General features: G+C 39.2%; 2 protein-coding genes across 2 annotated transcripts; one reads left to right on the forward strand and one right to left on the reverse strand.

Moving 5' to 3' along the window:
- Positions 1 to 991: 991 nt before the first annotated feature.
- LOC146609454 (putative thiopurine S-methyltransferase) lies at positions 992 to 3,711 on the reverse strand. The gene is made up of 9 exons (XM_085346325.1): positions 3,658 to 3,711; positions 2,937 to 3,077; positions 2,574 to 2,666; positions 2,349 to 2,481; positions 2,021 to 2,073; positions 1,861 to 1,935; positions 1,616 to 1,701; positions 1,415 to 1,459; positions 992 to 1,248 (listed from the first exon to the last, which is right to left on the reverse strand). The coding sequence occupies exons 2-9, from the start codon at positions 3,032 to 3,034 to the stop codon at positions 1,133 to 1,135; spliced, it is 699 nt and encodes a 232-aa protein (XP_085202451.1). The 5' UTR covers positions 3,035 to 3,077; positions 3,658 to 3,711; the 3' UTR covers positions 992 to 1,132.
- An 8,058-nt stretch (positions 3,712 to 11,769) lies between these two features.
- On the forward strand, positions 11,770 to 21,044 carry ppp1r36 (protein phosphatase 1 regulatory subunit 36). Its single transcript, XM_085346907.1, has 10 exons — positions 11,770 to 11,870; positions 11,969 to 12,049; positions 12,178 to 12,314; positions 13,862 to 13,931; positions 14,031 to 14,129; positions 14,276 to 14,401; positions 16,278 to 16,320; positions 16,934 to 17,151; positions 19,100 to 19,300; positions 20,945 to 21,044. Exons 1-10 carry the CDS (start codon positions 11,770 to 11,772, stop codon positions 21,042 to 21,044), a joined length of 1,176 nt encoding a protein of 391 aa, XP_085203033.1.
- Positions 21,045 to 21,274: the final 230 nt, after the last annotated feature.

A 21,274-nucleotide genomic window follows, 5' to 3' on the forward strand; every position in this document is an offset into this window, starting at 1 on the left:
TAGGATATACATGAAAAGAGAAACAAATTAAGTTTGAGTGAAAATGTACATTTTTTGCACTCACTGGTCAACTGACTCAGTGAATCAAATGACTCAAAAAAATCCGATTCACTTTGGTGAGTGACTCATTAAAACTCGATTCAGTAAAAAGAATCAAATTTACCATCACTATCCCTCTGTGTATTTAAGCCCCGTGTTTTCCTTTGTCTGTGTCGTGATCTCCATAATCCCATGCTGTGTGTTTTGCCTGTCAGCCTGTTTGGTTTTTGTAGTTTTGAGTTTAGTTTTTTGGTTATGTTTGCAATAAATCTAAGTTTGAGTTCACATTTGCCTCCATAGGTCTGGACTTTGGGTCCTGCTATCCTGCCTGCACACAGCCTACACATGACAGAAAGTAAGTGAATACAGGAGATCTCTGGGGTGCAGTACTAATGTCATCTGCCAAAGAGTCATTCCCTGGTCAACCATAAGCCATGATTTAAGTATAAATCATTGACTTTTAAATGAATGACGACAGATGGGATGTACCACCGTGAGAGGGGTGCAGTGATTAGCGGAATTTAGGTGGGAAATAAATTTTTTTGGGGGACACTTCTTTGGGTGATTGGTGGAGAGGTTAAAGTAAATTTCTAGTTGAAGTATTCTTGCCATGTCACACACATTAGACACATATTTAAATTATTTTGTTTTCTAATAGGACGATAGATAAAATTAAGTCTTCACTTGTGCAGTTGAGACCGACAGAAGCCAGTTTTGACTGTTTGTCAGTGTTCCTTGCACTCTCTGTGGGCCACGACTGAATAAAAGGTTTACGCAGGGGTGACTCCCACAGTTTAGCCTTTCGACATATTCTAAATTCAGTGGATTGTTTATCATAGAATTAATATTTTCTGAATTCTATGTTTTGTTTTGAGTGCAAAAGTCATAAATAAAATTAAACAGCTACAAAACTCATTAAAAACACCAGACATCTTGTCTTATGATCGTGTTTTTTTATTATCATGTTATTTGATCCATAACAACAACAAATAAAAAGGAGAATTATAAATTCTCTTGAATTTCAGGCACTTTCACTTTCCACTTTATTTTTCCTTCCCGGGATTTTCTTCTTCTTTCTCTAAACTCTGAGCCTTTAGTTGCTCTTTGGCGTGATGAGGTGCACATTTTCAAGAAATTTATCTAGTCCCCAATTTCGTTTGTCCACGAGAGCATCCTCTGACTGCAGCAACTCTATACCACAGCTGCTCCCTGAATTTAAAGAAAGTAAAACAAAATAATACACAATTAAAAACGTTTCTAATTATCTGGAAAAAAGACCCCATATTTTGTAGTTATACACAAATCTGTCAGTTATCACTTGTATTTTGGTTAATATATAAAATGCTCAGCCATAATTATTTTTCATAGTACTCACCAAACAGACTATGCACCTGCTCATCAGGCACGAAAAAGGGAGGCCCTAAGAGATCAACAGATTTTAAAATATGGTATTTTATGTTTATTCTCTCTCTCTCTCTCTCTCTCTGTCTCTCTCTCTCTCTCTCTCTCTCTCTCTCTCTCTCTCTCTCTCTCTCTCACTCACACACACACACAATATAGAAATGATATAGAATACCTTGATATAAATCATGATTGTACAGTAAAGTGTCCAGGAGGTATCTGCAGTCATTCGCCATCAAAGAAATAATGAGAGCTGCATACCTACAAAATAAAAGAATAGCATTGGCATGGGACATCCGTGTATGGATACATTATATAATACAGTATCAAACTGTGTAAAACATAATGTTTTGGAGTTTATTTAGTTTGAAATAAATGTCATTCTAAGGGTTTAAAATGAGGGTCTTCATCTCATCTTACTTTTCTCTGTCTCCTGGGTTGACGGCCACGAGAGAGGCCCTGTCCCAAATTGCTCCAAACTGACCCTCGATGGAACTGTGAAGTTAGAAAGGAACTCAATTTAACAGTAATTTTAATTATTTTATTTTAAAAAGCATAAAACAATATGTAGTTTACTCACTTGGAGAAGTTGTACAGGTTACACTGATACAGGGAGATGTTTTTCTCTGAGTTCTAAAAACAAAAGACAGCACGGATGAACAACTTGTGTCTGTTTTAAAGTAAGCAATATAACTTTCTTGTAGCTTGCAGCCATTCTGCCCAAAATCTCACTGAGATCAAAACGGTTTTCAGAAGAAAGAGCTGCTCACATGCACATAATAAACTCAGGCATCACCATAAAAAACTCTATTCAGCGTAAAGACACTTAATTGCTGAGAAGCAATAACACTGACTACCTCAGCTTAGATCATTTAGTGGTCGTGTTTGCACACATGAAGTTCACCAACCTTGTAAACCTTTGCTCCAGGTATAGCAGGCACAGGCTCCTCGGTGTACGTCATGTTGTTCTCCTCAAAAAACTGACGAATAGCCTTTTCAGAAATCTCCACTCCAACCACTGAATGGCCCATGTCTGCTAGCCTGAGAATCACGAAAAAACAAAAGGTTAGCAAAGATGACAACTGACACTAATACTGATCAACTTAATTTAATTTAGTAAGATGTTTTCATACCACTTCATATCTACTGCTTTCCCACACAGAGGGAAGAAGAAGCGAACTCCTGTTCGTCCATTGAGAACTTTATCAATGTTTTTCTTCAGCATCCTGTTAAAAAAACAGTATTAACAGCAAAATACACATTCCTGCTGCAATCTCATGTTGAGGTGATGTCTGGTGATGTCTGGATCAGCCGTATTGATGGTACTTGTCTTAAAAATAGATAATCTAAGCTCACTTTCTAAAGCTTTTAACAGGACACAGCTTTAGGTGGTGATGCACCTTTATAGTTGATGTAATCTTCACAAGTCTTACATGCATTTGGGCTACTTTTGCACCCTCACTCCACTGAACTACATAAAAAAGTGGGGTCATTACTTGTGCACTTCAGGCTGATGGAAGCCGATTTTGTTCTGTTGCCAACGTTCCTCCCATTCACCGAGGGCCATGACCCGATCTGCCTGCTGTTCCAGCATGCTGGTTATGTTTGCCTGACGATCAGCGGTTAAAGGAGAGCAGCTAGACATGAGAAAAAGAATTGTTTGTGAAAAAACCCCACTTCATGTCGCTGGAGACAGGAAGAGAATGCATAATCCGCACAGGATTATGGTCTTGCACATAAAGACACCTACAGCAACGGCAAAATGTAAGCACGTGTGGTCCATGAGCTGTCACCTGCAGGGTTACAAAACCCAACCGATGGGTCATTTGAATCTTCTGGTAGAAAATCATCTGCATTAATCGTGGATCTGCACGAGCTTGTTGTCCCGTTATAAACTAAACTATGGCACGATGGCTATAACCAAACAAATGGTTTGAATAACAGCGTCGTTAAAGCGTCATTCTTAAGTGGAAATGAATAATTGTGTAATAGTTTATAACAATAACAATAACAATGTCAGATCCTCGCTTGCCTTGCAATAGCGCAGCATAAAAACAACCACAGTACTCGTGAAAAGACATTAGAACCGCACATGTTTTCCCGTAAACTCAAAGCGTGTCTCTCCTGAATGAAGGCTGCTAATATTTGTTCAGCAACACAGCTGACCGGGCAAGCTCTCCGATCAATAAACGCAGCGAGGCTCTCCTGAATTCTTACCCCGAGTTCTGTCTGCAAGGCGAGGCGTTCCGTTGAGCTCTCGGTCAGCTGTCTCTCAGTGTTTATAAAGTGCGAGAAGCGGGTTTTATTTCTAGTTTTGGAGGAGCCTGATGATGCATTCATGGTACGTCAGAAAAATGTTACTCAGCATTCTGAGTAACAGTATCTCGAGTTCTTAAATCATTGCTCAAGATTAAGCAAAGGAATACAACAAAAGAAGATAATGTGAATGTTGTGTGTGTGTGATTAGAACTCTTGGCTAATTTGATGGTACCTTTTATGCAGATGTCTCTGGGTACGCAGGGTTTTTTCATAAAGGCTCGTCTCGTAAAATATTAGATTTTATTTTCAGACTACAGTAAACATTACTCTTTTTTCATATGAGAATATACATTTTACCTCCTTGTATTTTGAGATTTTATTATTCTCGTTTTTAATTAAATAACCTTGTGTTAAAATGCTATATAAACTCTATCTTCAGTTATGAGTTATATGCATACCAGAATTTGCTTTTCAAATTGCCCATGTATTCCTTTGCGATATAAATAATGCACTATTTCCATCATGGACCCCTCTGTTTCTTTCTCTTTTCTGTAAACGCTTGCTGCAATCACGATTCAAACTGTGGCAGCTGTCACTAATCCTCAGAAAGTCTCTGGACTGTTGCACAGTGAGTAGTCTCGCTTGCCCAGCCTGCCTCTCTCCACGCTTGGGTTGGTACGGCTCCAGTGATACGATGTTGTCAGCAAGACAATAAGAATTCATAATAATAATAATGGATTGGATTTATATAGCGCTTTTCAAGGCACCCAAAGCGCTCTATTCACTCTCGCATTCACACACTTGTGGAGGCAGCTACAGTTGTAGCCACAGCTGCCCTGGGGTAGACTGACAGAAGCGAGGCTGCCATATCGCGCCATCGGCCCCTCTGGCCAACACCAGTAGGCGGTAGGGTAAAGTGTCTTGCCCAAGGACACAACGACCAGATCGAACCGGCGATCTTCCGGTTACAGATGCGCTTCCCAACCCCATGAGCCACGTTCGCCTGTCATAAGGAAGGACGGAAGGGAAAGGTGTTTTCCGGACGCACAGCGGCGCAAGTGTTTGAGAAATCCCGGTTTTACACTGAGGCGCTCTGGCATAGGTCTTTTTTCCGTAGTTTCTACTTCATTAAAAAAATTAAAAATACACACACTTCAAAAAAATAGGTACCCTGCTTGTGTCAAAATTTGATTGATGACCCTAGCCTTGACCTTTTGACCCTACCGGAAGTACTCCGGAAGTGACTAATCGAATCCTGATGTGTGTAATATGATCCATAAGCGCAACGAATTGCATCGGGTGATGGGAGGGGGGAAGTGTCTAATCGATTTCATATGTGTGACTAATCGTAAGGAGGGGTGGTTCCTGGGGGGGTCAGAGAGGGAGGGTTCAGGGGCATGGAGAGTTCAGGGGGGTGATGCAGCAGATTTCTGATGAGTCGGCGGAAATCGGAGCGCATGCTGTATAGAGAGACAGAATGATCGCGGCAGTTAGTTTTTCACAGACAAACTCATAGTTTGAATTCTGTCTTAAATATTATGACAATGTGATCTTGATAACTATTTTCTCAGTAAAGAGCTATTTCTTTTTCCAATAGCGGCTTTATTTTACTTTCTCATATTACAGGCGCAATAAAATAAAAACCTTTAAGATTATCCGACTAGTAACGGAATGCATTTATATAGTGGTGGGTGGAGGCAAGCTACACCAGCGCTTGTAATGAAAAGAAGAACTTTCTATCTGCTTGTATCCTACAGGCTGCCCACCTCGTATGTGTAAAAAAAAACATAAATCAGGGTTCATACGCCTTTTTCATGGTCAAATTCAAGCACTTTTAAGCACTTTCAAGGTCCCTTTTCAAGCTTTTCCTTGTTTAAAACATATCTATCTAAAATATAACAGGACACTGGCGTAAATTCTCGACCGTCTCACACTTCTGTTTAATCAGTTTTCTGTTTAACGTTTACTCAGCTGTGTAAAAATCCCGGAGGAACCCACCCGATGGATTAATAAAGTTTTATTTAATCTAATAATCTAATAACTTTGATCTCAGCCAAACCGATTTACTCCGGAACAAATAAAACACAGAAAAAAGGCAAACAATTACATTTTTATGGTATCCGAGTGACTTATATATCATGTTTAACCTGAGTAGCGAAAGAGCAGGGGTCTGAAAACGATGAAGCCAGGAGTCCGTTGCTCTCGCCGGCTGGAGTGACCATTGAACCCCCCGGCTAGCTATCGAGCGGGTGGGTAACAGACGTCTCCGAAAACGTCGGCACACTTTTGGAAATATATGATGTCTTGATAAACCAAGACACAGCTACTTTCTCGCCTGAAAATGTGTTAAAAGTTTATTTTGCGACCCAGAAAGATTAATAAGACTAATTTGAAAACTTAGCAGCGGCCGCCATTGTTGGCACCTGAAATTTGGCTGGGGTATGAATTCTGGGGTATGGTGGGCCACGAAGGACACACCCGACCCATCCTTCAAATTTGGGGAAATGAAGGACACATTTGTCGGCCGCATTTGAAGGAGTCGACGAATTGGGACAGCCTTCGTCGCCTGGCTGTGACGTAATCGGCCTTCAAATGCGGCCTCCGGAGGATGCAGCCGACGTTTTGGGACACAGCTGCTGATTCAGCACAGGAGGGAGGGGGTTAGTGAGTCCTGAGTGATTCATTCGCTCTATGATTCAGCACAGGAGGGAGGGAGTGAGCAAGGGGGTGAGTCTATATACGAAATAGGTATAACGTGTGCGTAACGTAAGTACGACATGGACGCCGGGATAGATTTTATTGTCAACCAACTGCAAGGGCCTGGGAAGGATCACGGTTATTGGTCAAGTGTTTCGTGCCCACAAATTAGCATTTCGTTCGCACGTTATTCCCATTTCATGCCCGCGAAGTAGTATTTTGTGGCCACAATTTATTTATTTTTTGGACCATGTCATCAGAGGGGCTCCGTAGTTTCCCAAAAGCATGTAGGAAAATGTGTTATGGTCTGATGAAATCGAGGTTAAACTTTGTGGACATGATTCCAAAAGGAAGATTTGGCACAAAAATAACACTTTACATCACCAAAAAAAAAACCCCCAAACAAACACCATACCCATGGTGAATCATGGTGGTTTTCAGTATAATGCTTAGGGGTTTCTTTTCTTTAGCTGGAAGTGAGGCTTTAGTCAAGGTAAAGTGAGTAATGAACAGTTCCAAATCCCGGTCACTTTTGGCCCCAAAGGTGCCTGCTAGAAGGTTGAAGATGAAGAAGAATTTCACAACATTAACTTCAAGCATGCATCCAAATCAACAAAAGAATTGCTTCACTGGAAGGAAATTAAACTTTTGCAATTCCCCAGGCAGAGCCCAGACCTCACAATCTGACAAAATTGGAACACATTTGCAAGGAAGAGCGGGCAAATATTGCAGAGTCACAATACGCCATGCTGATAGACTTCTACCAAAGAAGTCTGAATGCTCTGAATTTGTTTAAGGGTGTACTTTTTTTTGTTTTGAAATAATTTATTGTGTCATCTTATATTTGACCTCTTGGTCAGATGTCTCTTGAAAAAGACAGTTTTACTATTAGTGGCATTTTTTTTTTTTTTTTATAAATGAAGGATATATAAAAATTCATTTTACCAAAAACTACCTTGATATTTATTTTATTATTATTTATTATATTTATTCATCATTCATGAGCGACATGTTCGACAGATTTAGGACTAAGAACTCATTTACAGTTTTGATAGTACAATCATTTTTTATTTATTTGCTTAGTTTTTGGCAGATGACCACTTTTTGGCACAAAACTGTGTACTCTACATACAGCTTTTTGGCTAACTGTGACTGCTCTGGCTTTAGCTGATTACTTACCAGTAGGATCAAATAGTCTTTGGTCGGGCTTTTTAACCTTGCATGCATTGTAAATACTCTCTAAAGGCACATGTGTATATGTAATCCTGTGCGGATCATCCATTCTCATCTCGTATCCAGCTACATGAACGCTTTTCACAAACAATTCTTTTTCTCTTTGTCTAAGTGCTCTTCTTTATCCACTTGTGGTGGGAGTAAGGCAAACAGAACCAGCATGCTTGGCAAGCAGGCAGATCGGGTCATGGCCCTCAGTGAATGGGAAGAATACTGGCAACGGAACGAAATTGTTTTCCATCAGCCCCAAGTGCACAAGTAAAGACCCCACTTTTATCTACCTCAGTGGCGTAAGAAAGTAAAAACTGTGTCCCGAAATACTTTCAGAAAACTAGTCCAAACAAGTTGGACCCCAACCCAGCAGAGATTAAGGCCTCATTTTAAACTGATGCTGATGCTCCCAACAATCAGAAAAGGAAGGCAAGCTTATTGATACAGTTTGAGGTCAGCTGGAGCTATTTGGTTCAATTTTGGTTTTTGGAAAAAGGCAGGAATAAAGGAGCAGGCTTGGAGAAAAGTGAGTGAATATTGAAGGACCTGCTGGCAGGTTATGGAAATGTGTTACTGTAGCTTGATTCCAACGATCTGCAGTCTTCCCATTGGCTGCAAATATTTGTGTTTAAACAAGTAATGTGAGGTGAAACCTTATGCTTTGCTTTGCATTTGGTGTGAAAGTTCCATTAGGGAGGTTTAAAGTTATTTTTGAATCTGTTCATCTCTTAGGTCCTCCTTTTTTTTGTACCTGATGAGCAGTTACACAGTCTGTTTGGTGAGTACTATGAAAAATAATTATGGCTGAGCAGTTTTGCACACAATCATACAACCACTGCCTAGAAATTAACCAAAATACAAAATAGATATGTGCAGAATTTGTTAAATTTATGGGTCTTTTTTCCAGAAATTTCCTGATTTTTTTTTTTTTTTTTTTTTTTTTTTTTTAAATTTCAGGAAGCAGCTGTGACATAGAGTTGCTGCAGTCAATGGATGCCATGACAGACCTACAGCGACAGTGGTGGCTGGATAAATGTACTCAAAATGCGTACCTCATCACTCCGAAGAGCAGCTAAAGACTAGGATCCCAGTTTAAAGACCTTAAGAAAGCCGATCCTGGTGAAGGAAATCCTAGGGAGAAAAGTAAAGTGCTAAATGAGTTTTTTTCAGTTCCTGAAAGCTTTTAAAAACAATACTTTTAAAATAGAACAAAATGTTTATAACGCCTCAGTTGTTATACACTTTAAATGTTAATAAATTACTTATAAAACATTTACAAAATGTGTGAGGGTTTTTTTTTACGAGTTTGATAGCTGTTTTTGTTGTATTTTTTTATTAATTGCATTCTTTTAGGACATACTAAAAATAAAACCATATATAGAATGTAGGGGCCTGTAATGTTATGACAACCAATCAAGTGGTTTTAGAATACAGTTATACAGATCTGGTGTATTGCCACAAGTCAAAAGCTTAAATCCCAAGAGTCCTGTTGGATTTATAAGTAGTGCTAATTCCGACCAGTCCACATCTACAGCATCTGACGCTTTCGAATTTAATTGTGAGCCAATGGCCAGTTTTCAGGAGTCAACAATATAAATGATACTGGACTCTTTCCTGGCTCTGTCCATGTGCATTAATCTAATAACCTGGTGCAACTGTGATTCATCCTTTTTAATATAACTGATTTGAAAAGAAAAGGTGAGTGAAGAAGAAACTCTCAGTGCATTGTGAGTGGTCCCCAGCAGCTTAAGTCTATTGCAGTGAAACGAACGGAGGGTTCAAGCTCACCTGATCCAGCTCTTCTACAAGCTGGGAAAAAAAAAAAGGGACGTTTTTAACTCGTTAAAAGTACAGAGGGTGAGTGTCCCAAATCCAAACTGGGAGTTAGTTCCACAGAGGAGGGGCCTTCTTCTATGGAACCATAAAAAAGAAGAAAGACATTTGCTTTTTGTTATGCACTGTATGATTAATACTTCCAGATTTGTAAGCAAAGGTGTTCTTGGAAATAATGTCCCCATCTGATAAGAAAATATTTACCCTCAAACCGCAGCTGGTTTTTGGCTACACAGCGTCACTGTTTTGGTGTTATTTGCCTCACTGGTTTGTTTTATGAATCATTGGTACACCACAACATAAAGAAGGATGTGAATGTGGGACTAATAAAGGGTAACTTACATTGTGAAACTTTTCCATATGTTTTGGGTGAATAAATTGCTTCTAGCCATGATATCAATATATTTCCAAGTTTATTTACATCACTAAAAAAGAAAAATCTGATTATTTACCTTAAAAAGCTTCTCATTTTATGCAAGTCATTTGGCAAGTTTCAGACATCACAGTTTGGTTTCTCACGTGACAAAAGAGAAATTCTTTGTTTCAAGAAGTTGGACCAGTTATCAAAGGCATGTGAGCTAGAAGCTTTGACTATCTTTTCTTGCAGTGGATTTGCACAGTAGAAGATGCAGATTACTGCATCTGCAGTAATCTAACCTAATCAGCTCTGACTAACTACTGATTCTTTTGTGTGTGATCACTCACCCTTAGATAGCTGCAGCTAGGTCTGGTTTTGTAACATCATGTGTTCTCAGCCCTGTCTCCAGATATGAATGTTAAAGTTTCTCGCTAAAGTTCTCATTATATCATTGGTCTTAGTTCAAACTGCCTTTTGTATGCAAAGAGGGGTCATAGGAATGACTGTAGCCATGTCGGTATGCTTTGCCCCACCTGGAGCCTCATTTATCAGATGGACTACCGATGAATTTTGATAGCATACACGAGAAGTAGACAACTTTGCATGAACTTTCCTAACAAAGTGATAGGAATTATCAGCTAAAGATATGAGAAAATGCTCGCCAGTCATGTCATATCATAAAGAAAAAACCACAAGTAATAACCGCTGCTGTTCGTGCTTTGCTGAAAGGCATTAAACACTTTCTCAGACCTGAAATGACCTTTTTTATTCATATACAAAAATTGTTTTTTGGGTTTTTACCCGCTCTCAGTACAATGGTTTTTCTCAGTAAACCCTTATTTAACCTGATACTATACTATATGAGGTGAAATAGCAAAACACGTGCAATCAGAATATGCATAAGCAAAATTTACTTAATGCTAAATTCTGTAAAGCAACCAGAAACAAAACATTAGGAGAGATTTTAATCTTACATTCAAGTAGCTGTGATACATACATCAGTGGATGACCCAACAAAAAGCAAGACTGGGGTTGGACTTCTTGGACACTCCAAAGAGTGATTCAAGCTTATGAGATTCGAGTGCTCAGGAAAGCAGATACTGGGTAAACACACAAGCGCTTAGCCAGAAAAAAGAATTAAAATAGAAAATGGATATTCCAGAATGATTACAAAACACTCCGCATATCCTTCTCTCTCTCTCTCTTTTTTTTTTTTTAACTTTTTGCACTATATACTATAGTACACACATTAATGCTTGACTTTTGAAAGATGTCAAAAAATGTACTGACTCTTTAGACCCCTGCAGTATATCTAAACACAACAGCAACTTGTATGTTCATTTTAAATATGTTTTGACTCCTTTTTTAATTGCAATAAACTGTGACTATCGGGGATTTAATGGGGGTAACGGGGTTTATTTTACGGGCCAAATAACGTTGTAGTAACATAAATCCTAACAGCATCATCGGGGAGAAAAAGTGATGTGTAAAACACTATGAACACCATTAGCACAAGGATATAATCTACTGATGGCCTTATGGGGTTATGTTGTACGATTAAAATGCTTCTGCACGCGTATTAATCCAAGTTTGTTTGTTTTTGTGCTTTTACAGCACTCCGGTCAGCTAATTGAAATCCGCATCTGAAGGCTCTGACTGCCTCTGACCAGCTTTTTCGCCATTGGCTGTTGCCTGGATACCGTGGCTAACATTAGCAAACAACAAACAGGAAGGAGCATAACGGAGTGAAAGCTTTCTGGGAAATTTGTGTTATAAAAATGACAAAATATTTAAAGGATTCCAAAAATGTAAGTTACGACAAATAAATGGGAGAATTCTTAAACTTTTGGACATTTTTGTAACAAAAAAGTGTGGGGGGGATATCAAATGTTATTTTTCTGCCGGTAAATATTACCGCGCGGTGTCTGGGCTGCTCCCTTTTCGTCGTTAACCTTGAAATGCCAGACTCGAAACTCGCCGTGTGTACTTTTCAGGTGAACATTTCCCCTTTAGGCCGCTGGGTTTGGAATGATAAATCTAAAAAGCTGGAGTTTATCAGGTGAGGAAAGCAAGGCAATAAGCCACTAGTATACATCACCTGCGAGCAGGAGAAACTGTTAAATATCACAATGGTAAGCTTTTCTCTTCCGTTTCTAGTTCTTACCCAAGAGAAGAGAATGTTTTGACGGCGAGTCTAACCAATAACAACATTAAAGAGCTTCAGGAGCGAGCAGAGTGGTATGTGTGGGTCAAACAGTACCTTAAACTTGAAAATAAAAAGACTCTTCATTTGTTTATTTATTTTTAAGTAATTCGTGATGTTTAGGGAACTAACCTGCACATGTTCATCTCTGCTGTGTCCTCAGGTTGGCTGACATATTTACAATGAACCACAGAGGGCGCCAAAGGATTAGGAGCAGACTGAGCCCTGCTCATTTCAATGCGTACAGGTCCTCAGTGCTGAAGAGACAAGCGGACCGGGTCACCATTGAGGATGTTAAACGCAAGTCCCACTATGATGCTGAACTAACAACACTTATATTGTGTGATTTGAGGGTCATTATACAATTGGAGGACAATTAAGGGTTCAAAACTTACATTAAAAAAAAAACTTTTACAAATATTTTTGTGTTATGTATTTAAGAAAAACAAATAATAAACCGTTTGTGAAGCTAAGGAATCAGAGCTACCCTTTTTCTGAGATATTTTAGTTGCTGTGTGCTAATGCTTGACACAACCCTTAAGCTGCAGGAAAAAAATCCATCAGAGAAATTGCTACAATATTAGGAGTGGCAAAATTTACAGTTTGGTATATCCTGAGAAAGAACAAAAGCACTGGTGAACTGGTGCAACGCAAAAAGAGCTGGACGTCCACAGAAGACAACAGTGGTGGATGATCACAGAATTATTTCCATGGTGATGAGAAACCCCTTCACAACAGCCAACCAAGTGAACAACACTCTGTAGGAGGTAGGCGTATCAATATCCAAGTTTACCATAAAGAGAAGACTGCATGAAAGTAGATACAGAGGGTTCACTGCAAAGTGCAAACCACTCATAAGCCTCAAGAATAGAAAGGCTAGATTGCACTTTGCTAAAAACCATTTAAAACCACCAGCAAAGTTCTGGAAAAACATTCTTTAGACAGATGAAACCAAGATCAACCTCTACCAGAATGATGGCAAGAAAAAAGTATGGAGCAGGCGCGAAACAGCTCATGGTCTAAAGTCTATCACATTATCTGTAAAACATGGCGAAGGCAGTGTGATGGCTTGGGCGTGCGTGGCTACCCGTGGCACCGGGACACTAGTGTTTGTTGATGATGTGACACAGGACAGAAGCAGCTGAATGAATTTTGAGGTGTTTAGAGACATTGTCTGCTCAAATCCAAATAAATTGAGAAATTGATAGGGTGGCATTTCATAATACAGATGGACAATGGCCCAAAACATACAACCAAAGCAACCCAGGAGTTTATTAAAGCAAAGAAGTGGAATATTCTTGAATGGCCAGTTCAATCACCTGATCTTAACCCGACTGAGCATGCATTTCACTTGTTGAAGACTAATCTTTGAACTGAAAGGCCCACAAACAAACAGCAACTGAAAGCTGCTGCAGTAAAGGCCCAAAAATGAGGAAACCCAGCATCTGGTGATGTCCATGAGTTCGGATTTTCAACCAAGTATTAGAAATGAACATTTTATTTTGAGTTATTTCATTTGTCAAATTACTTTTGAGACCCTGAAATGAAGAGATTGTGTTAAAATGCTTTAGTTTCTCTAGTTTCTCACAATTCTATGTAATCTAAAAGTCTGCACTTCAACTGAATCTGAGTTGTTTCATTTAACCAGAATTGTTAACCAAAAAAAATTGTCTCTGTCCAAATATTTATTGGCCTAACTGTATGTGCACATTTTTCTACCAATTGCTTTTAAACTCAGACCAGACTTCACATAAAATGTCAAACAATGACTCATTTAGTTAGATGTTGATATTTTTACATCTACTGACATTAGATGGCTGTTTGTGATTACACTTTCTGTGTTGTAGAGGTGGCTGTCGGTTTGCTACAGGAGAATTATTTGCTTCCCGTTCCTCTCCGCTTTCTGGAGTTATTGAAGTAATGAATTACATAATATGACCTTATCCATTCATAACTTTTTTTTCTAGGTATCATATAAAAAAGATCTCATACTTCTGTGCCCTTGTCTTGATGCAGGAGTGACGAGCTCGATGAAGTCCTCATTACACTTCTTCTTTACCTGTCTTGCTTTTTCATACATAAGACCCTGAAGAATAAATCTGTGCATACAGCAGTGTAAGTAGAGTACAAGCTGGTAAATTCTACCTTTGTTTGAATCCTGTTGTATTTTACTTACATGCATCTGTGTTTAATTCCATTTCGTGTCTCTTACCGCTCTCTTTTTTTCCTCTTCGGCTCCTTAATGCCATTAATGGTGATAGCCTGTCAGAGCACCAGATGATGGTGGAGGCTTGGGCTAAAAAGGAGATGGCTCAAAAGAAGTTGGCTGTCTGCTACTTCCGCCTGATGATGGATCTGAAAAGAGAACATCATTGCCCATATCACAAGTGAGCAAACTCACTGAACAGCTGGTAGGCAGAGAATGTCCCCTTTTCTCTGTAATATTTTCACTCCGATGTTGTATACTTGTTATGTATACAGATGTATTACTTATGATACTTGAACAAAAATACTTACTGAGTAGCAATAGTGAGACTTTCTTAAAGAGGTCTAAGGAAGCCACTGAATATTATTTAGCTGAGATTATATTTACATCACTAAGTGCAGCATTTAAAAATGTTTTTATTTTTTGCTTTCCATTTTTCTTGTCGTTTGTTATCAGCAGTGTGGCTGATCAAGATTCCTGAAGCCTCAGTAATGAAAAAGAAATTGTAGCCTCTTTTAATTCTAAGGGCTTAGATGTCAGATTATATACGTTATTATGTAAATTCAATCTCAGGTTTATAACAACATGTGTCATTATTTATTTTACATAAACTAAACCCAAAATGCAGAAGCAATGTGTAAAAAATGAAGTACAACATTAGTGCTTCCAAAGGAATTAAGAGGGTAAGTAGCAGTCAAGTGCTGCTAATCGCTTGATTACTTGATCATCAGCAAGTGTGACCACCTTGTTAAAAGCCCACATTTTGGCAGTTTGCTAATCTGTAGTAACACAATGCCAGTGATGAAAGACATCAGTCATGATCTTAGAGGAAAAGAGTTAAGCCATTTCCAAACCATTTAATGTACATCATTCTACAATGAGAAAGATTATTCACAAGGAGATAACATCCAAGACAGCTGCCAATCTTTCCATTTTTGGATGTTTCAGAAAATTCACCTCAAGCGCAGACTGTGCAATTCTCAGAGGAACTGTCAGAAACCCAAGAGCTACATATTAGACCAGGGGTGGTCAACTCCAGGGCTCGAGGGCTGTTGTCCTGCAGGTTTTAGATGTTACCCTGGGTCAACACAGGTCAATCACATGATTAGTTCGTTACCAAGCCTCAGGAGAACTTCAGGACATGTTGAGGAAGTCATTTAGCCATTTGAATTTTCCATTGTACATATATTGTGCTTGGAAGACACAGGAGTAAAGAGTCTTTAACCCTCGTGCTACCCTAGGGAAAAACGGGACCATTTATGGTACTTTTGGATTTTCGATTTTAAATATATCAGTCATTTTAAAGACCAGTTGCATGATACTTGCCCAGGATGTGAATTTTAGGATTATTTTTAAAATTCAATGATCCCCTCTATGGTGTGGTGTATAGTAAAGGAGATTCACATATTTACCCCCTCCCTTTGCCCTTGTACCATTTTGGGTCCCATTGATTCCCATTATAATCACATATTTTCGATATACTGTAATCCTGACATGTGATACAATACAGAAAAAGTGAGACACTTTATAAAACATAAATAAAATCAGAATGTAATGAATCTCGTCAATTTTTATTTACATTTTACACACCGTCTCGCTTTTTGGAATTGGGTTTGGGAGGAAGGAGTTGAAAAATATGAACTCTGGTTTTACTTTGCTCAGAGAGCCCATATCCACATGCTTTCTTCCTTTAATTGGATTCAGGTAATAGGTATATTTTAAAGAACGCTAACACCTTGATGCTAGATTTTTTTTATGTATTCTTTCTGAAGATTTTAAAGGTTTCTTTGGATTTCTTTTCCAGTTTTTATGCTTACATTTTATCACAGATTGGCATGGTGTTGAATACTGTTCTTTGTGGTCATGTCTTTAAAAGGGTTTAATCAGCAAAATGATACCTGCTGTTTAAGTACAGCAAATAATAGTTTTTTAAATGTGGCCAGACAGCTCACAAATCCTAAACCAAAAAGTTAGGCTCTATGCTGAAATCATTATGTCATTCATAGTCAGTCAATACCAGTGTGTTGTTAATACAAATATCCTGTGTTTATTTCTAGGAGGCAGATATCGTCAAATAGAAGAGAGTGGCTTCTTCATGCGGTAAGGTGCAATCATGACAATGTGCTGCACATGTTTCTCACATTCAAAGCTTACGGATCACCCAGATTGATATATTTTTAATGAGTGTTAGGAACTGTTCCCTATGTCAGTTGTCTAACTTGTTGAAATCTGATGAATTTGGCTGGATGTTCTTGAAAGATTCAAAACTGTATTGTCACACCTGTAGACAAAAATGGGTCCTTCAGCTGGTCAGGGTCGAGGCCAGTTCACCATCTGTGATTGCAGGCAGCGGGGAGCAGAGCAGAACCACACTGAGTGGTGTTTTAGCTGGTGTCCTTAATGAATTAGTTACTGGTAGGGGATGTTGATTCAACACAGGTGCTTTGCTTTGACAGGTCCTCACTGGTATTTAGCCAGGTGGCTTGACAAGGAGAGCAATGCCACGCTAACAGCAGCAGCCTATTGACTGCTCAGTGTGTGACCTTTTGAACAGAAATAGCTATTGTGACCTTTTCAAAAACACAGATGACTAAGGTGCCACCTGGGGCTTTGCTCTGCGAGTAGGGATACTAAATGTTTGTTCTGTGAATACATGGACAAAATGTACGAATGTCCGCTTGATAAAGAACTGATTCGGTCTCCCTTTTTCTAGTGCTTGTACAGCTTCTTCTGCTACGTGGCCTGGGTGACGTTTGGCAGGAGGGACCTGAAGGACATCCAAGAGGAGGTTGGACGTCTTTTGTACTCTGACTCGTTCAACATGGCAGTGAAGAATATGACTGACGGCGACTCGGGAACTACCAGTAATGGTTCAGTGGAGACAGGAGCAGCTCACTCCAAGATGAGACATAATAGTCCACTAAAACAAAGGTATATAAATGTGAAGTAAAGGTTGTTTTGAGGTGTTACTACAGACTCCTCTGCATATTTTTATTTAACAGGTATTTAAAATGCCTTTGAGTAGACAAAAGTGTGGTAAAGTTATGCTCCTGATCACAGTCCTACTACTGTGACGTTACCATTCCATATTTATTGTTTTCACCCACATGCCAGTCAGAAAAGGTTATAAAGCAGCACATGCAATGGCCTTGGTGTATAATTACAGCATTGCTGAGGTTTTCCCATTGATGCCGGCATTTTTACAAGCAATTCTTTAAATATTTACAAATGGTGAAAAGCAATCATGACTAGAGGGTAAGGTGGAAAGAAATTGTAGGTAAAAGGAGATCGTTATTCTGCTTTAGCTTGTTCCTAAATTCACTCTTTTAAAGTTTATTCCAGTGGATGCTTAGAAACAGACCAAACATCCAGGTTACCATTTCTGTTCATCTACATTGCAGAAAAGAAATTGGTGTATTCACTCAGACCACCTGAGTGAACAGGGATGAATTAGAAATGGAAGGATGTCAAAAATTCCCAGACACACTCCTAAACCTTGTGGAAAGCATTCCCAGAGATTTGAAGCTGTTATAGCTGCAAAGGGTCGACCTCATATTAAACCCTATGAGTTAAGAATGAGATGTCACTCAAGTTCATGTGTGTGAAGCAGATGAGAGAATACTTTTGGCAATATAGTGCATCCCATGAAATCAGTTTCCAGATTTGCTATTTGGAAATTAGCGCCTAAACACTTATTGATTTTTAGTTTAACCATTAGTATGTGTAACCAGTCTTAACCTGGATCACCACATTACACTGCAAACAAGCTAATAGCTCGGACAATAAATTTGAGTTTGATGGATGCCATGTATGACGTCTAACTGAAAAATGATTGATGTAGACAGATTCACGGCTTTGTCCAATAGGAGGGGACCATCTGACAGCCTGCTTTGTGTAGCTCAGTTCTGTTGGACATGAAATGGGTAGTTTTGTAAGCTGTCAGAGGGCTGGAGCTCTTTCCTGCTGTCAGGTTGAAAGCAAACAATCAAAAGCCAGGCTTGAAGCTTGCTCTCCTCCTGAGGGTGGATGTACACAATTTGAAATGCCTTCATCACCCACAGAAAATGCTCTAAAACATCTGTTAGGCCAGCGGTCTCCAACCTTTTTTGCGCCACGGACCGGTTTATGCCCGACAATATTTTCACGGACCGGCCTTTAAGGTGTTGCGGATAAATACAACAAAATAAAACTAGTACCGGTACCAAAAAAAAGAAAATTTATTCATAACACACGTGAAAAGACCCAGGAAAACCGAGTAAACGATAAAAACGATAACAAAATAACGCTGAAAACCGATAAAAACCCTGAAAACCATACATTTCACACCTGAGCCTCAACTCTCGCGGCCCGGTACCAAACGACTCACGGACCGGTACCGGTCCGAGGCCCGGGGGTTGGAGACCGCTGTGTTAGGCTATGTATTTGTTGTATTTTTTTTTTCTTTAGTATCAGCATCTGGATCTGGAAAGTCTTACTACCATAACAGCTTTTCTGATTAACCACGTCAGGATATGTATTTAAGTTTCCACCATAAAGATCATAGGTATGACAAATTAGTACGAAATGTGTCTTTTTCCATAATTTACACAGCTGTTGTGTAAATTATGTTGCTTGGATGAGCTTTCATATAGACAAATATTCATTATGGCTTTAGTGTTGTAAAATATGTAAACAGCTCCAGAGTTTGCCTTTCTGCTGTAAGCTGTGTAAAATGTATTTGAGAGAAATGTGTCCACACTGCTGTATGACACACACAATCCTTCTCCTTAAATATACCCTTTTTACACTTGCATATTTCCCTTGGGGGTTTAAATATAGAATGTTTATTTATTCATTTATTTAAAATGCTCACCTGTTCTGTGATTTGGCTTTTTATCAGCACATCCCAAAGGCACCCACTCCTCAGCAGCATAGTAAATCAGCGATCCCCTCTGATGGTGTCTCTGCTGCCCTCGCCCAAAGAACAGTCACCCCATCTGTTCCTGGGCAGCCGAGCCAGGAATCAGATCCCTCTGAAGGCCGAGTACTGTGACACCAAAGCCCTCATGGAGCAGCTCGACCAGCAGCTGGCCTCTGTCAGGTGATGTAGAACTTCATGTCCTTTGTGTTTTACTATGATGACGGGCAAGATGGGTTGGTTTGACTACAGGCGTATCACAAACAATGGTCAAGGCTGTGTGACAGAACATGAATGAGGCTTATGGCAAGCTTGTTAAAAGTCACCCAGAAGACAAAGAGACGAGTGCTTCTGTCAGTGTTTCTTAAGTTTAACCTCTGTTTTGATCCAGCTTATCTGATACCTACTTCTCCTCCTTACCTATTAGCAGGAGCTTACCTACTGCAAAAAAAAACTGCCTTTGGTTGTATAAATAGTAGGGAGATGATGACTCTGTTCTGCATTTTGAGTCTGATCTGGTTAAATTAAGTGTACTTAGTTAAAAATTAAGTACACTCCATGACTCAGTAACTTTTAACAGTAACAAAAAGCAATAACTTATAATTTAAATTTTACCATTCTTTCACATCACTGTTGAGGAATTCTGGCCCATTCTTCTTCTTTCTTGTTTATGCACTGCTCTCTAATGGCCCTGGCACAGCAGGTTCAGGTCTTGACTTTTAATAGGCCATTGCAACGCCTTCATTATTGTCTTTTTCAGCTGTCTTGTTGTAGATTATTGCTTGAGATTATTGTCCTGTTGCATGACCCAGTTTCAGTCAGACAGCTGTCGGCCTCACATTTGACTCCAGAATACTTTGGCATACAGAGGGGTTCACGGTTGACTCAATGACTGGATGGTGTCCAGGTCCTGGCCACCCTCCAGGATGGGTGCAAAACAAGTCCAGATCAACAACCCTCCACCACTGTGCTTGACAGTTGGTGTGAAGTGCTTGTGCTGATATGCTTTCATCAAATGTGGTGCAACTGACTATGGCCACACATCTCCACTTTGGTCTTGTCTGTCCAAAGGATATTGTTCCAGAACTCCAATGGTTTGAGCAGGACAACCTAAGCTTTGCTGCTGTTCCTTTTAGAGAAAATTGTTATTTTTTTCCTAGCAACCTTTCCAAACAAGCAAACAATTGCACAGTTATGATCTTTAACATTTAACATGCCAACAGAGGTATGTAGAGTCTGAGATGTAGCTCTTGTTTCTCTGAGCATTACAGTCTGACCTTGGCGTAAAGTTGCTGGGATGTAGTGAGTAATCTTTCTCACTGTATAATGATGGACTCCAGATTGTTTGGACAATGAGCTTAGAAAAAAAGTGGTTTATCTAAGATTATTGCTGATGCCTTCCTCCTAAGGATTGTGTTAAACTAACAAAACGTCTGCTTTTACAGAGGGTCGCACTTGATCAGTTAATCAAGTCTATTAGATTAGCACCACCTGGCTGCTTCTGACCCTCGTAATTCTAATGTAAACAGTGAGGATGTTCTTAGTTTTTCATAGGGCTGCTTACAGTCCTGTGAAGACTTTCTTTTTTCGACTGTAACTGACTGACTGAAATGCAGGATGAAAATATTTTTTAAAAATGTAAAAAGGAAACCTGTAATCTTTAGGGCCATCTAATTACGTTTTGTATTTGATCTAAAATGTGGAATAATTCATAGATTTTAATTATACAAATGATGTTCCTTTTTTGTTATAAGTTATAGATAATATTTCCTCCAAGATATCACTATTGTTTTTTTGTTTTTTTAAATCTTTCTTTCATTTAATCAGGTTTGGGATTCTTGGGAAGCCCTTGGATCGATTCAGCCACAGTACGCTGATACCCTATGGACAACAGAAACATTTCATGAGGATAAGGACAAGGAAGTAGACAGTGATGGTAATAACAGTGCAGATCATTCTGGAATCTGTGCTCAAGGTACCGAGTTGTCCTTCGTAGGACACAAGTGGCGGCCTTTTCAGACATGGAAGCGCCATCCACATAAAGATTAAAAACTGCACACTGTAAACGTTGCATATTGAATGACTTGCATGTGAATGTGTGTACTCTCAGTGGCCTAACATCTATTTGCACATCACACAGGTAAAGAAAAGGCAAAG

The sequence above is a fragment of the Diplotaxodon limnothrissa genome, linkage group LG22, assembly GCF_057381915.1.
Source record: "Diplotaxodon limnothrissa isolate DT_005_m linkage group LG22, D_limnothrissa_male_GT1.1, whole genome shotgun sequence".
Classification (NCBI taxonomy): Eukaryota; Metazoa; Chordata; class Actinopteri; order Cichliformes; family Cichlidae; genus Diplotaxodon; species Diplotaxodon limnothrissa.